A 17897-nucleotide genomic window follows, 5' to 3' on the forward strand; every position below is an offset into this window, starting at 1 on the left:
TGTAGTGCCGTCGCCCAAGCGAGATTGGAAAAAAATAAACAATAAAATCTCACGGTCCTCAGCGTCATGATGGCGCCGACTACAACTTGGAGGACTTTAAAGTTACGGTGTCTCATGAGGTAAAACGCACCAGAGAGGAAAAGCAATGCGCCCCTCGGCTCTCTTCACCTCAGCACCGACACGGAGACTTTTCTAGCAAAACATCTCTAGTGCACATGACAAGAAGGGTAGCATTTTGTCTAAGACCCAGCTCTCTTTTCCTCTCACTTTGCGTAATTGTGATATACCTCCTCGGGATTTTTTCCCCCGTTTTCTTTCTTTTTTTTCTCCCCTTCATCCCCCCCCCCCCCCCACCCCGCTGCATCCCCAGTCCCCGGGCGGGGTTGCTAAGGAAACGGCCGCTTGGCAACGCGCGCGAGCCCGGGGGCCAGCGGCCGCCGCTGCGCCCCGCGCTGCTTCTGCTACTGCTGCTGCGATTGCAGCCGCCCGCCGCCGCCGCTCGCCCTGCCTCCGCCGCCGCCGCGCCTCCTCCCTCACTCGCCGGCGCGCTCGCCTCCTCGCTAGATGGTGTGCGAGCCGCCCGAGAATTAGACTCACTCCGGACTCGGCCAAACGCAACCGAGAGGAGGTGTAGTGTGGTGCCAGGGGGTGGGAGGGGAGGGAGGGAGGGAAAGCGAAGAGAAGGAGGAGGGGAGGCAAAAAAAAAAAAAAAAAAAAAGACAGAGAGAGAGAGAGAGAGAGAGAAACAACAGCCAACAACTAGAGGGGGAAGGAAAAAAAAAGAAAGGAAAGAAACCCCCCACCCCCTCACCTCCCAAAACTCCCCCCACAAAATAAGAAAAAAAAAAAAAGAAAAAAGAAAAAAAAAGAAAAAAAAAACGAAAAAAATCCTGTGGCGCGCCGCCTGGTTCCCGGGAAGACTCGCCAGCACCAGGGGGTGGGGGAGTGCGAGCTGAAAGCTGCTGGAGAGTGAGCAGCCCTAGCAGGGATGGACATGATGCTGTTGGTGCAGGGTGCTTGTTGCTCGAACCAGTGGCTGGCGGCGGTGCTCCTCAGCCTGTGCTGCCTGCTACCCTCCTGCCTCCCGGCTGGACAGAGTGTGGACTTCCCCTGGGCGGCCGTGGACAACATGATGGTCAGAAAAGGGGACACGGCGGTGCTTAGGTAGGATGAACGGCGTGCTTTTCGTACTTGTCTCAGTCTTTCTTTCTGTGTCTCTTTCCACCCTTCTTGCTTTTATTTATTTATTTATTTATTTATCCCCGAGTAAGAATGCTGGTGGTGATCCCCATCAAAAAACCACACCGCAAGGAATACAGGTGCTGCTTCTGCCCGGTGCCTGGCCCCTTGATGCTGGGGCAGGTAGGAAGCTGGACGCGTGATGCTAAAGCACTTTGCGGGAACGCCAAGTAGCCCAGGGATGAGTGAAGTGTGAGGTTTAGGAGGGGCAGGTGCCACTTTGAAACTCAATTCACAAGGTCTCTGTTTTACTGTCATGGGGTACTCGTGGAGAGTCTGACAAGTTTATCAGGTTTGTTTCTATTTTACTCTAGCCTAAGCGACTTTTTCTAACTGCTGCCTCCCTGCTCCCATTTATTTTCCCTTTCACTTGGACACTTAGGCTCAATTTCTCCCTCCTCAGCTTTCTTTCTTTCCGCTGATCGTTTTCTCCCCTCTCTCTTTTCTCCCTCCTCATTTTTTTTCCCATTTTTCCACTTCCTTCCTTCTCTCCTTTTCCTCTATTGCCTCTTTTCGTCCCTTTTCTGTGCTCTCTCTATTCTTTCCTCCCTTTTCTATTTTCTCCTCCTGTATATCTTCACCACTCTGATTTCTGATCATATTTAACCGCCTTTCCTCCACTCCTCACCTTTCTCCATCCCTTCTTTTTCTCCCTTATTAATGTTCCTATTCTGTGGTCTTGTCTCCCTGTTTTTGACTCACATTCCCCATCGTTCTTCCCACATCCTTTCCCATCATCGTCACATACACATGCATGTTCCCTCTGAACCCTTACAGTACCATCTTCTCACACTCACACATCTCTTTCCCTAAAACACACTCACTCACATACTCTCTGTTTCACATCCTCACACACACTGGCCCTTCCGTGCTCTAACAGCCACTTTCATATTCACGTTCTCTTTCACTGTTTAAAAGGCACACACTCCTTTACTGTTCCACACACTGTCACTCTCACACATGTGTACACATGGTCCCTCTCTCTATGTTTCTCTCTCTCTTTCTCTCTGTTTCTCTGTCTCTTCTTTCTCCTTTCCTTCCTCCCTCTTTCCATCTTTAGTTTTACTTCTTTTTCTCACCCTTCTTTCCTCCCTTCTTTTCCCTAAGGTTGAGAACCGAAATGTTTTGTCATTAGTGAACATCCGTAGCCCGATTTTACCCCAAAGCAACACTGCAGAGTGAGATCCTGGAAACATTTTTTTTTTCTCTTGTGAAAATATGAATTGATGATCAGCAGTGCTTAGATCTAAACAAGGCTAAACACTCTTATTCCTTCATTTCTCATCGCCCTACCTTCTCCCCCTGACACCCCCAACTGATGTACACTTCAAATCTCCCTGAAAGATCTTCTTTCTCTCCACTGGGTGGTAGTTGGCTTGTAAGTGTGGATGCACAAAATCAGTATACGCGGCATGTCTAAGGTGAAAGAGAGTAGGCTATGTTTTTGTTTGAATTGTGCAACATATTTTAAATTTAATGATCTGGGTTCTGGGTGTGGTATATGTTTTACACCTTCTGAAACATGCTTATGAGTCCAAATTTGTGTGGAATACTATAATAATTTCTGACATACCCTAATAACTAAAACGCTTTTATAATATATGTTATCTTTGCTGCTGTAAATACAAAATGCCACTGAATGTATACAAAAATAGCAAATAATTTGTTATAACTTTAATACCTTTTCATTGCTGGTAAAAGCTATGAACTCCATGTCACATAGAGGGTATAAATAAAATGCACATTTTCTTTTTTTTTATATTAAGTTTGTTTTGGAAGTTTGAACAACAGTGGTAAGAACGAAACACTATCTTCAGAGGCTGCAAACACATATCACGGGGGCTGCAATCTATGTGTTTGTAGCAGTGCACTGCTTATTTGTAATGAGCATTAACATTTTCAACCTAAAGGGTTTGATAGACTACTTGCCTTTTGATGATATATCTTGGCATTTTGTTTCTAATGAATCTAATACATGCTATGGATAACTAAAATAGCTGGAACCACATTCTGCTTCTAGGAGACCTATATTTAGTTCACCCATCACTTACAGTAGTGAAGCTTCTCTAACTAGTGGGGGCAATATCTTTCTAGTGCTATTGCTTTGGTGCAGTCCTTGTTTACTTGTGTACATGGTACCACATCCATTTATAGGCTGTATCCTGAGTTTTGTCATATCTTAATTAGAGAACTTTTGACTTTTAAACTTTTTAGAAAGAATAGAATCTGTCTCTTCTAAGTGATTTTTTTTTTACCGATTACAGTGTTTATTTTTTTTAATAAACAGAATAATTTTGTGTCATATGAAACAGAAATCCTATCAGCATTACTTTTTACCCAAAGTCATTTGGGTAGTACTAATTCTGTAATTCTCTAGGGAGTATCCCACTTTTTACCTTTCTACATTGCTCATAGGTTTTTAAACTATTTTAATGTATGCATTTATAAGAAATTTTCTCTCTGTTAAAAAAAATGTTAAATTGTATGAGTTGTTTTTCTCGACTCTTCTTCTGCATCTGGCATTTACTCTGTCCATAGACCACTACAGACAGAGCTTAAGGACTAATTGAGTGTGTAAGTCAGGTGCCATATTTCTTATCAAAAGTAATGTCATAGTTATAGTTTATGTTTTTACATTGGAGACTTAGAATTATATTTGATGGTATTCTCTAATTAATTAGGAAACAAAACAAAACAAAATTTACCCTCCTGCATACACCCCCTCACATCAAAGTACAAAAATCTGGTGTTCAGGAGAACACTTTACTGAATTACATGATATCATTCATTAAGCTTTACCCAATAGGCTCTATTTTTAATGTAACACATTCCTCAAAAGTGTCTCTAATAAAAAGCAAGTAGTGGTATAGCAGTTATCAAATAACTTTAAGAGCTAAAGGCCCGAAAGTGCAAAAATGTCGGTCAGTGACTCTGTTGCTTGTGGTTACATTAATGAAACAGAAGTTTAAAGGTCAAATGATACATTTCTATCTTCTAAATGCCAGAATGTCTGTTTTAGAGAAAAAAAAAATCAAGAAAAACAAAAGTTTCCCTAAGTGGCATTATGATACGAAAGGGAAATCATTCTGTGATCTACTAACTATATGTATCATTTTATAAATCATCTTCTCTGTTTAGCTTAGTGAACTTATAATGAAATTCCATTTCATAATTGCAGCATTCTTATCATTTGAATTTTGCCTTTAAAGTTAGTGAAGCAATATATTAAATGTCAAAATTCCCCTTACTTCTAATAATGTTATTCACTGATAAATCTCTGAAGGATTCACTTGAGCTATTTGGACCTTCTTGATAATGTATTTAATGATACATCTATTCAATATAGAGAATTTGGTACCTCCTTTACTTAAACTTTGGATTTCATTAAATGCGTGCATGTCTTAGAGTGCATTGTAATTTGCTACAAACACAAATTAATGTTTGCATTAATTTATTAAATATTAACTTAAATTGCTACTATGTTTAATACATATTTTATTTTATGTATTTTATGCCTAACAAAATTTGTTAATCTGCATGTGGAGAAATTAACTTTTTCTCCAGTCTTCAAATTGCATTTTGTAGCACATGGAAGATAGGAGTTAATGTTTCCTGGGGTGACATAGCAAAGAACAGAAGATGCTAGAACCACATTAGTCACATTGCAGGACCCTCTGTTTCTAGACCTGGAGAATCAAGGGGAACATAATAAGGTTCTGGATCAGTACATCAATTTCAGATGACTTTTAAAATATTGGTTTGCAGTCGCTTTAATGTGAATCAGTTGCTTTATTCGTACCTTATTAACAAACACAGCTATGTTAACATGTCCAAAATGTGTAATATTCTTTGGAAACAATACAAGGAACATCCTCATTTATATCCTCACAGTGCCTGAACATTTTCTTAAATACATGTCATTTTTAAGTTAATTCTTTCAATCTGTTTCAACTTCAGCTCTTCTGTATGAATTTTGTACATTTTAAGCCGCCTTCCTGATATGAATTCAAAATATCCTATTCTCTGCTTGTCATGCTTTAATCAAAGAAAGGAAGAGAGATTCTTTTCTTAAATGTGATATCTTCTTTTACCTTAGCAAAGTTGAACACATGCTGTCATTTTAACACTGTAGGTTTGAATGGAGGTTATATGAGATCCCAATATGATATTGTAATATGAAGGACGATTTTTGCTTACAGCAGAGAACATAGGGCACATTTACACAGAAGATATTTTCGTTGGAAGCTACAAAACTTTCGCAAGTAGATTTATAAGTAGATATGATGAGTATTTATCACTTCTTGGAACCATTTGTCCTATACATTCGCCTTTTGATTAGACTACATTAATTAGTTTGGTTTGAAATGCATGCTATTGGATATAAGAAAGTAAAGGATTTATTTATGAGAATGCAGAATTACCTATAGTAGTAGAAATCAATTGTGCTGTGCTTTTGGTATATCGTTGGATTGTCTAATATTGTCTGTTGAGTCATTCCTACACATTGATGCATTACATACTTCAAATACATTGTTTAACTATGTAGGTGATTTCAGTTTAGAATATTAAGGCATTATTTAAAGACCTATAAGCTTATTAAGTAGTGTTGAACAAATATTTTTAAAATTCTGAAGTTTTTTTCCCTTCTTTAAAAAAGAAGGGGAAATAGATTATCTTACTGACTCATTTGGGAAAAATGTGTTCTAGAATACAGAATAAAATGCTACACTGTTACCTGTAGTGACTTGCAAAGCTGTGCAATTAGCATGACACATTGTTTTGTATATTAATACACAATCATTTGTTATATTAAAGGACAATGTAGTATTTTAAATTTTTTCTAGGTAAATTTATTTTGCCTAGTCTTTTCAGTTTAGAAGAATTGATAAACCCATGTGATTGTATAAATCTCTGAACACATTCATGTAAATGAACTACTTATTTTAAATAGATTGGCTTTGAAATTAAACACCTCCATGAAATAAGTTATTTTTTTGCAATACCTGACCTCTGAAGAGCTTAGAGGAATGTTCACATCTTGTTTGTGACAGTTCTGGGCCCAATTAACCAGTCCAACCTTTGTCCTTCTGCTACCCTAGGCTATTGGAGATAGATGGTAGAGCTAATCCCTGAGACAACATTTCCCAGTCAGCCACTGTCATCTGCCTTCAGGTTGTGTAGTTGCACGATGGAGGGGAGTTTGGGGAGAGGAGAAGACGTGATGAGTGAGACTCTCCATCCTTCATTGCTTTGGGCAGCATCCAGCAGTGTCTCCATCTCCCAGGGGTACCTCTTTGTTCCATCCTCCACTGGATCACTGGCTCATGGACTTCTATTTACACTCTCATCTATTCATTCTCATATCTTAGGAGTAGTAGTGGCTTCCTGCTCTTCTAATTTCCTGAGCTGTCTTACCATTACCTATATGGCTTCTCAGCTTTTCTAAACACTTTGTAATCAGTTTCTTTCATTAAATCCCTCTGTTTTAAATAACCTGAATGTTTTAAGTTTTGCTAGTGGAACCCTGATTGATATATAGTGAAAGGTAATAGCTTCAGTTATTTTAATTATATTTGATTAAATGACTACTTTGCCCATGGCATGATAAATGTTGGTTACTAGCACTAGATATAGGAGTTGTTTAGGGAGACGTGCATAGAAGTTAAACCATAATGACATTAGGGCATATTACAAAGAAGAAAGATTTTCCTGCACCCAGATTATGGTGAGAATAATAAACGAAATGTGTAAATATTTAATTAAATATACATTGATTAATAATATTTGAATTAATAATGTTACTATGGGTGGGAACATGAAGTTGATGAATATATATTGGCAAGATTCAATAATTCTCTATTTATTTATTTATTTATTTATTTATTTATTTATTTATTTATATTGACTGAGCAAAAGAGAAGAAGGGCTAACCTCTGTTTGTGGATATGGGATCTGAATGCTGAGATAATTCCTACAGAGTTGCCTATTGAAATCAATAGGAATTAAAGGCTTTTCTTTTATGAAGCTTAATACCTGAGGAACTAATCAAAATTTCCAGTTTCTTATGAAGTATATAGTCATAAAAATGCACATGAGTCCAGTGTTTTGGCCACTGTAGAAATTAGTCTCTCAAGCCATTTGAATCTTATGATTAGAAATCAGATCACTTTTCTATAATATCCTGTTAAGACATAAATTAATACATTATAGACATCTTGTAACTTACATAGAAGAGGTAAGAGATGCTTCGTTAATAAGGTTTTCTTTTTTTTTTTATATCTGTCTTCTTAACCGAGTATTAGATCATGTGACATCTTCTCTAATTTCTTCAAAATACCTTCTGAAAGGCACTTATGTAGGTGTCTGGTTCCAATATAAACAAGCATTCACGATAAAGTTCTACCTTTGGTATATTTCTCCATACTTTTGCAAGAAAGATGGCATCTTAAAACCATCATTGATGAACTGAATCTCTCAAGGATGCTTAAGAGAGGATTTCTGAATTGGGAGGGAACTTGGACTTCTTGATCTCTGCCATGCCATCCATTTTAAAGTTTTGCTGATCTATTATAGATTGTCATTGATACTTCCTACATATAAGAGAAAATAGAATTTATTGCTCTTTTTACCTAGGAGAATCATATTATCTGCCTTTCGGCTTTTGTATAGGAAATTTTAAATTGGGTCACATGCTTTTTTTGTCTGGTATTCTATGGATTTCAAATTCACCAGTGGAAACAAGAACTTCCCAAACTACTGGAGAGTAAAATGTAGGATTTTCCTATATGGCCATAATCATTATCAAACTAGATTTTATTTTTTTTTAATGTTTTTATTTATTTTTGAAGGAGAGAGAGAGAGAGACAGAGCATGAGCAGAGGAGGAGCAGAGAGAGAGGGAGACGCAGAATTCGAGGCAGGCTCCAGGTTCTAAGCTGTCAGCACAGAGCCCGATGTAGGGCTCAAACTCATGAACTGTGAGACCATGACCTGAGCCAAAGTCAGATGCCTAACTGACTGAGCCACCCAGGCGCCCCTCAAACTAGATTTTAATTAGTCCCTTATATCTAAAAATGTAGTATCATTTGCAAGATATTGAAGAAATTTACTAACAGCAGTTTTTTTGATATTTTGTTAAAATGTACTTACCTGTTCTTTGCTAATTTTGATATACAAACCACCTGAGTGTGTAAGTGCTATGACTCTTGTTCATCTATTCCTAGACCTTAACACAGAACCTTACATTTTTCAGGCTAACATCTACTATTTTTTACATTAGTGAATCCCTGGAAGAATAAGCAAAGGGATAAATGTATTTGTTCTTTAGTTTATTAATTGTTTCACATTTATTATTTTTTTTAATTTTTTTTCCAACGTTTTTATTTATTTTTGGGCCAGAGAGAGACAGAGCATGAACGGGGGAGGGGCAGAGAGAGAGGGAGACACAGAATCGGAAACAGGCTCCAGGCTCTGAGCCATCCCCCCAGAGCCTGACGCGGGGCTCGAACTCACGGACCGCGAGATCCTGACCTGGCTGAAGTCCGATGCTTAACCGACTGCGCCACGCAGGCACCCCTAATTGTTTCACATTTAATGATTGTATTATATTTAATACTGTGGCAGATCTACATGTTTATAGTGATTAAGTACTTTTTATTGAATCTATATATCAAGAGTCTCTGCCTTATGTAATTCCTGCAGAACTTCTAGTGGGTTAAGATACATACATTGGAATCACTCAGTATCTTTTAATTGCAGTGCATAACCTACTAGTGGGTCTTGAAGAAAGGTACTGGATACTAAAGGCATTTTTTAAATTAAATGTACCAAGTAGAGTAGAAGGCATTTTGTGTAATAAAGGTGAGTCTTGTCTGATAAAACTTTAGTGAGGGCTTCAGCAGGGAGAGTTTGAGACACAGTGGTATGGTTGTAAGATTTTGAATTGTGGTTATAATTTTAAGAAGATCCAAGATTTTAAGTTATATAGGAAGACTTTTGCCATTTGCAATTATAATCATCAGATAAGAAAGACAGTTCAAAGTAGCAAAATGTCTGTTGTGACCTCCTAACATTTTTTTTTGTTTCTACCTCAACCCGTGGAGCTTCTTTTTCCTTTCTCCTAAGGATTCAATTAAATCAAATCAATAAAGATACAGGGGTAGAGAGAACTGGCTGATAACTCTCAATTATGAAAAGTAGCTATATGCCCCAAACCAGAGCAGCACTTTTGTATCATTCCAACCATCTCCCAGAGGCAGGTCAACAGTACTTTATAAACCACAGGGTATTGATACTAGCTGATAGAATTTTAATGTGGTCATATGGCTTTGATTTGTAATGTTGAAGAGGTTATCTATTAGCATAGTGGTTTCTAAGCCATATCAAGTTCTGAATCCTGACAGAGGACCTTTGATGCTCTTAAGCATCCAGCTGGCATGGGAATTGGTCTTTTAATCACTTTTTCTAGGAAAAGGGGAATATAGGAAAGGAGGAATTTGGCAGGGTTGCCAGTGTTAAGTGTTGCTCTTTTGAACAGTAGCCAGTGCATTATACTTTTCAGATAGCTGGTAATTTGTTCAATTTAAGGAAAATGTTTATAACCCTTTTCGGTCCGGAACTAAATTGTTCTTCAGTGAATTTCACTAAGTTGTTTGGATATAGGTCCAGTGTCTATGATGATGCTACAAGATAGGGTTTCTTTAAAGCTATTGCCATAAAGTACTGAAAAGTTTTGGATGACTTAAAAGGGCCATGGGAAAAATGTGTTCTGTTGTCTTCAGAAACTCCTTTCCTCTCATTCAGCTAAATTAAATTTAGAGATATTAAAAGGATTTAAGAGACATTGTGAACATAAGAACAATAATCAGAAGACAAGAATACTGTTTGTGTATTCTTTGCAATAATACTACATACTGTTGTATTGGGATATTAAATGAATAAATCAAAGGAATCATAATGTTTTCCTAATCTTATAGATAAAATATTTCTTATAGGAGAACATATTTAAATATATTTGATTTGTAAGTAACCTGTTTTCCATTGATGTCTTGGTAATTGATCAGCAGAGTTGATGGCACCTCTACTGCTTAACATATTGCTTGACACATTATTAGTGTTGACTGAAGCACTCGAAGGAGAGAAGGAGTAATGGGCAAGGGAGGAAGGTGAGGAAGGAAAGTGTTATGCTATATGAGTGACTTCTGATCAAATTACCTAAAATTTTGAATCACTGGGATGACATAAAATTAAGCCCACAATTTGTACTATATTATAATAAAAATGAAATAATAAAAAAATACTGTTTTGTAATAAAAAGAATATATTATAGTAAAATAATTCCCATAAAATGAATACATTTCATTTTATATAATTCATCAAATAATTGGAATAATCCTAAACCTACACGCTTCCCATAATAAAGTGATGTATGTTATACAAACTGAAGTTCCAAAATCATATTTTACATTCGGATATATGTCTCCCTTCCAAGCTACTAGTCCATTTATATTTGTTTTAAAAAATACCTAATAACTCTATACCTTGGCCTGCAGTGCGGTCAGGGGCTAATTTTTTGGAATATGTTCACAACAGGAAATTATATATAAATCTTTGAATAATTGCTCTCCTGTCTTATTGAGCATATGTCACTGATCGATATTTTTTTGCTCATACATCATTAATGTGGAATAATAGATATAAAAAGTTACTTTTGCTTATGCACAGAGTTTATCTCCTTTGGTATTGTTTAGTTGTATTGAAACCTGTCATGCTTTGAGGTATCCAGAATGATAGTTATGAGAATTTGAGTTCCTACTTCTCTACTTACTGGCTACATGACCTTGAACAAATAAATACCTTACCCTCACTTTGTATGTCCTTAACAGAACTACATGGATTATATGAGATAATACACATAAAATGCTACCACAGTAACTACCACGTAGTAAGCACTAAATTTATATTAGATAATAATTTTGTGTTGCTTTTCTTCTCCTACTCTTAATCTGAAATTTGTTGTCACTATTTACTTATTGATATGGGTATATATTTCCCCATTTACATCATTGATTCAATTATGTGTGAAGCATAATTTACAATATGCTTCACAATTGTACAACTGTACAATATTCAATGAATATATATTTTTGCTATGATTTTGTTAAAATAACATTTGTTGAACCCCAGGGTGTCAGATAGTCAGCTGTGACTGAACAACAAAACCACAAGGGAGACTGAATGAAGTAGAGATGTTTATTACTCACAGGTCCTGGAGGAAGCACATGGCATACTGCCAGGGGCCTTATGGGAAATCCAGGTAGAGAGATCAGCTGAACTGGAGTACATACCTTTATGAGGGTTGATGGGTGGAGTGTTTTGGGGTCTTGGTTCAGATCAGGCCAATTCTAACCAAAAAGAGTAGAGTTTTATCTTAGCCTTGCACAAGGGGAAGGTACACAAGAGGAGGCAGGAGAGAATGTCGCTCACAAGGACTCCTTGAGGAAGTGGTATCAGGAACTTGGATTTGCTTATGTCTCTTCTGGAGATGCACAAGTGAAGGGGCTAGTGTCAGTGCTTTCAAGGCCCCTGCGTGCTACTTGGCAGCAATAACATGGGACAGTTTAGCTAAACACTTGGCATTTTGTATTTTAAAGATTCTGTTCAGTGGACATGATTGTGTTTTTGTTATTGAGCCTGATAAGCAAATGCAGTAACTCCAGGAGCCACAAATTTTATGCTCAACAGACTGATGGTGATTTGACTCACTTAACATAAAAGTAAGAATATCACTGTAATTAGGTGGTCACATGAAACATCGAAAGCAGAGGAAGAAATGAAAAGAGACAGAAGAGAAGACATGAGAGGGATTAGAAAGTACAATATGATGGCAGTGGAATAGTTAGAGGGTGAAGATTAACATTTGTGACAGTTTAGGAGAGAAGAGGTGATAACTGGTGACAACATTGGAATAGTCGATAAGAGGGTGAGAATAAAAAAGAAGCCAAATGTGTGTTCTGGATAGGGTAGCAAATAATTCTTCAGGATTAGATATGCCCTTATGTTTCTTTAGGGCATCTGTATGTATGCTGAAGGCAGTACAGTTAGAAGTAGTCTGTATGGGCGAGAACTTTCCATCTATATTGTCATTTTATTCATAGACAATACACTTAGAAGAAGCTCAGAAAATACGCTTGCTTTAATTTTGCATATTTGCCAAATGCATAGCAGAGTGATTTAGGTTCATAATCATGACAGTGCCATCATCATCATGATTCAGATTTCAACTAACAGTCACTGTGTACCTACTATATATGACATATTTTCATAACAATATGCAATAAGTTATTGCTTTCCCAGTTTTATAGCCAAGTAAATTCAGGCTTAGAAAAATAAGTTAACCTGTCCCAGGTAAAAAGGGTAGTAGCTGAATGAGAATTCAAATCTAGATCCTTTTATCCCAAGTTCCATGGCTTTTCTACTATCTTGTGTCTCTTACTAAGAAAAAGATCAAAACAATGAGTAAATTTATTGCTAATTCATCTATTAAACACTTATTAAGCACTAGTTGCATTTTATTTGCTGATTAGCCAACAGTGATAAAAAAAATCAAGGTATGTTATATGTATGAGGAAAAATGAGAGATTGTAAGTGAGATTAAATGCATACATCTATTACATAGTCAAGTGATTGGAAAATAGTGAATTCTTAAAATTATAAATATTATGAAATAAAATCTCTCATCCAATGATTTCATCCCTAATGATTAGAAGTTACTGATAATACAAGGGAAAAAAATGAATGGCTTTGAATACATTTATATAGTGAGGCATTCATTGGCTATTTTGTTGAATTTTTACAACAGACTACAACTTTTCTACTTTAGGCTTGGAGAAACAAACTTATAGAAGATGAATAACTTCCTGAACTTTAATATAGGTAGTAAATGGCATAACCATGGCTTGGTCCTAGGCTTGTGTGTCTCCATGGCCCATCCTCACTTTTTAAAAAAAGTCATAATATTTCTTGGAGCATTTTGTGTACTCTAGTCCTTAACAGAAAGGAAGAGCGGTAGTTGCTTGCTATAGTGTTCTGAGTTCCCAATTAAGTCATTTGAATACTAATTCTGGCATAACTCTGAACAGCTGAACCAAGTTGATTTCAAATCCTTCTTTGAAAAGGGTTAGGCAGCCTAAGGAGCACCATTATTTCCCAAGATAGATGGGAAGATCAAAAAAATTCAAAGACCTATAAAAGATGTTTTTATTCCAATTACATTAAACATGTCAAAAATGTTTTTGAGTCTTATGCTTAACTGTAGTCAATGGATAAAATGAAACATACTGAAATTAGATAGGTTTCCTTTTCTGTTAGCTGGTAGAAGGAGTATATATAGTTTATAGCCCAGTTGAGTGAAAACTGATTTTTTATCTGATCATATATAATTTAAGCATCTTCTTTAATGTGTTTATTTATCGACCTTCCAAAGGTTTTACGTGTGCACCCAAGAGGGGAGTTTCATGTCGACTTGTTTTTTGTCTATCCAAGCTTTCCCAAAATAAAGTCCTATTTTTGTCTCATATAATTCAAGAATATTTTCAACCCCTCTAGCCCCATTCTAACTCTTCCTTTCCTGAATTCCAAATTTCTATACCTTTCAATTTTACAGTGTTTATTCTTTCAATTTTTCATTATGATATACTGTTATGTTTGATTCTGCAAAGGAATATAACAGCTTCTGTCTTATACAGTACTCATTTACTTATATTATTGCAAATCCTTCACAGAGCTTTGCATATTGCTTTTTGTATAGAATATATTTACTAAATACTTTCATTGATCATTTTTCTTTCTTCTTTCAGGAATTTGTTTTGTATTTTTTCCACTAATCATATAGTTTTTTCCATAAGGAGCATGTTCTTCCAGATATTCATTCACCTGTTTTTTCAGCATATATTTATTGAGTTCCCATCAGACACCAGACACTTTCACTAAGTTTGACATACCATCATGATAAGAGATAAGGTTCCTTGCATTGAATTTACATTCAATGTAGTTCAACCTGTATCCTTAAACAGTGTTGTATCGTGTAAAGAACTTATGTTTTGACTTTCTACTTCCCAATTATTAGCTCTGAGATTAATAGTTTCTGAGACTCCATTTTCTTGTCTGTAAAGTAGAAATATTGATAGCTACCACTGTACTTACTGTAAATCTTAGTACTAATGCCAGTGAATACTGGTAAATACAATGAATACTGTAAATTCTAGTAATAATGCCGGTGAATACTGCCAAAAGCTATATTCTGCACAGTGGTGCTCAATGTCAATGTATTTTCTTTTTCCCTTCCTCAGTCTTCCTTTAATACAGCTGTAACTTATGGCCAGGACTATCTACTTGAAGGAATTGTTATATGTTATATTATATTTCCTGCATTCTCTGTTCCCCAGTAACTTCTGAGACTCACCTAGTTTTAATACAAGGCATCTTTCTGATACTTTGAAAAGTAGGTTTAACCTGAACATATGATGAACATCTCATTTATCTTGTTTGTTTCTTGGACTCATTTTTTTTTCTTCTAAGATGTTTTACTCCCTTCATACTGTGCTCTCTTTTGAATAATTTTGTACATTTATTTCTCCCTAAATTTGTTGTCAGTTTTTGACATATTTTGAATGTCCATGAAGATTGTATTTTCTTCTTCACAATTTCTTCTCTTGGCATTAAAATATTCTTATCGTTATTATGTGTTTTTTCTAAAATCCTGGACATCTCTCAGTACACTTTCATTATTGTTTTTCTTGTGTAGGATGGTGATATATGTAAGGAACACTTCATAATTATCACCTGGCTAATAATTTGGAATTCTTCAGCAAATGATTCTTCGTTAAATAGCACTTCCTTACTTTTGCCACTTCATTTTCTGAATTATCCTGAGCCTCCTGCCCCTAATGGAATGGATGACACTTCTCCCTAATCTTAACAATTGATGAGCTGATTTTCTTACTTTTCTTGGAGTATTCTAAAAATTCTCTTCTTATGTGACTTATATAATCAATTGGTTTCTGGCAGGCAATATCTAGACTTCTTTATCACCTAGTTTCTTTTTTTTTTAATTTTTTTTTTCAACGTTTATTTATTTTTGGGACAGAGAGAGCCAGAGCATGAACGGGGGAGGGGCAGAGAGAGAGGGAGACACAGAATCGGAAACAGGCTCCAGGCTCTGAGCCATCAGCCCAGAGCCTGACGCGGGGCTCGAACTCACGGACCGCGAGATTGTGACCTGGCTGAAGTCAGACGCTTGACCGACTGCGCCACCCAGGCGCCCCTATCACCTAGTTTCAAGTAGCATACAATTGTATAATGTTTATATGGGGAAATCATTAAAGGTAAATTCTTGTTAATTTCCTTCATTTATGTTAAAACATCTATTCACTTTTTTTCTCCTATACAGGAATATGGTGCTTTTTCAAATCATCCTAAACTTTTCAATATCCTCATTTTTTCCCCATTTCTAGTTATTCTAGAAGTGTATTTAGGTTAGGCCCTTGAACAATAGTGGCATATTTCTTTGAATCATTGAATAAAATTGAATCAGGAAACTGTTTAAGTTTAGTTCTCTATAAAATGGGTTAATGATACTATCTAAACTATAGATTGTAAGAATTAAATGAGATAAGGTTTGTAGACTCCATAGCATCATGCCTGGTATAAAATAAACAGTAAATGAATGGTAGCTATTAGGATTTTTATAAATACCATTAACAATAAAACTTCATTAATAATTTTAGGGGATTATCTGACAGCAGAAAAAATCAAGATCCTCTGGTAATGTGCTTACTTCTATATGCTCCAGCATGCTTTGGGGACTTACTTCATGAATTATCTTTTACTTTAGATAAGACTTCTTGCTATTGCCTCCCCTTTTGTGGGGCTTTCTTTTCCTTATCAGTTGATTTTCCAAGATGGATTTTCAATAATGTTTGAGTTCTATTCATTTTTTAAACTTAACTTAATGCTATTTTTTTCATGGAACCTTTATTAGCTGCTCAGAATGAAAAAATTGAAAGCAAAAATTTAAACACCTGGATATATCTCTCTCTATATCTATACCTATATATAGATATAGAGATATATAGATCCAAATTTATTTATCCAAATATGTACATATATGTATGTATCTGCACTTCATGACTTTGTAAGCCCAGTTACCTTGTATTAATGCTGGATTTTATAAAATGTGTTTGGTGAACATAAGTAGTTCTTTCCTTGGATTTTAGTTATTTACGTACATGTTTTATGAGATATGTCTACCCTATTGTAGGCCTTGTGAAGTTAGAATTTTTACCTTAACTGCTTTTGTATCCCTTCGGCCTTAAATAAGCTTGTTGAGTAGAAAAATTTTTGTGGAAATGAGTAAACGAATCTAAAACAATTAGTCTCACAATAGAGTCATTGCATGTTTGATTTGGGAGTTACACGGGAAATATTTTCAAAAAAGATCATCTTAGGAATTATGCAATGTGTTACTTTTTTAATGTAACACTACCTAAAAATCAGATGGGGGGTACTTTTTTGTTACTTTATTAAATAAAATCACTTGTATTCTAGACTGAAGGGTGCTGTAGTGTTTTTATTTCAATTTTTTTTTTTTGGAGTGGAGGCTCATAAAATAGGATATCACAAGTGGGGAGGAAGAATGAAGTTCCGGTTTAATGGGACCAAATACATGTCAGAGTGGGAGAATTGTGAAGAACATTGTGTCACGATAATGATGCTAATGCCTATAATTTCTATAGCCTGATATGAAAATACTTTTTAAATTCATAAAATTAACAAGGCAGCTCATTGGAGGTTTTCCAAATATCTTGTAAGTTCCCAATGAGTATACTTAATATTACATACCTTAGAGATTGAAAAAAACAGATCTTTAGTTTGGCTTTAGAGGTAAAGAACTTTGGTTTCTGATGCCTGTAGTATGTATTAGCAGACATTCTACAGTTTATTTGATAGTCTTACATTTCCTTGAACCACTCTTAACCACTGATATGTTATTCCTAGTAAATTAGAGACATACTTTAGGATAAAAATTAATTCCTAATAGTTACATTAAATTGTGGCATTCATATCTCAGTTATTTTCCTTAGAAAAAATTCAAAAGAGGAGTTTTGATATATTTTAAGATTAAATGGAAATACTGAAGCTGATTGCTTTCAGTACCAAAAAGCTAATTAAAATTAAAGGCTAACAAAAATTATCTTCTTTTTTTTTTAATGATTATTTTTCAGAGAGAGAGAGAGAGAGAGAGAGAGAGAGTAAGTGGGGAGGGGCAGAGAGAGAGGGAGACACAGAATTCAAAGCAGGCTCCAGGCTCCGAGCTGTCAGCACAGAGCCCAACACAGGGCTTAAACCCAGGAACCGGGAGATCACGACGTAAGCCAAAGTCAGATGCTTAACTGACTGAGACACACAGGAGCCCCCCAAAATATCTTCTTTAAAAAAAATTTTTAATGTTTATTTTTGAGATAGGGGCCAAGAGAGAGGGAGACACAGAATCTAAGGCAGGCTCCAGGCTTTGAGCTGTTGGCACAGAGCCTGACGTGGGGCTCAAACTCACAGACAGTGAGATCATTACCTGGGCTGAAGTGGGACACTTAACCGACT

General features: G+C 36.1%; 1 protein-coding gene across 1 annotated transcript in view; it reads left to right on the top strand.

Moving 5' to 3' along the window:
* Positions 1-893: 893 nt before the first annotated feature.
* NEGR1 (neuronal growth regulator 1) overlaps positions 894-17897 on the top strand; it is an 840514-nt gene continuing 823510 nt past the window's right edge. The window contains exon 1 of the mRNA XM_047873637.1: positions 894-1164. Within this exon, the coding sequence (XP_047729593.1) occupies positions 989-1164 (176 nt within the window). The 5' untranslated portion in view covers positions 894-988. The remainder of the gene's footprint in view (positions 1165-17897) is intronic.

The sequence above is a fragment of the Prionailurus viverrinus genome, chromosome C1, assembly GCF_022837055.1.
Source record: "Prionailurus viverrinus isolate Anna chromosome C1, UM_Priviv_1.0, whole genome shotgun sequence".
NCBI lineage: Eukaryota > Metazoa > Chordata > Mammalia > Carnivora > Felidae > Prionailurus > Prionailurus viverrinus.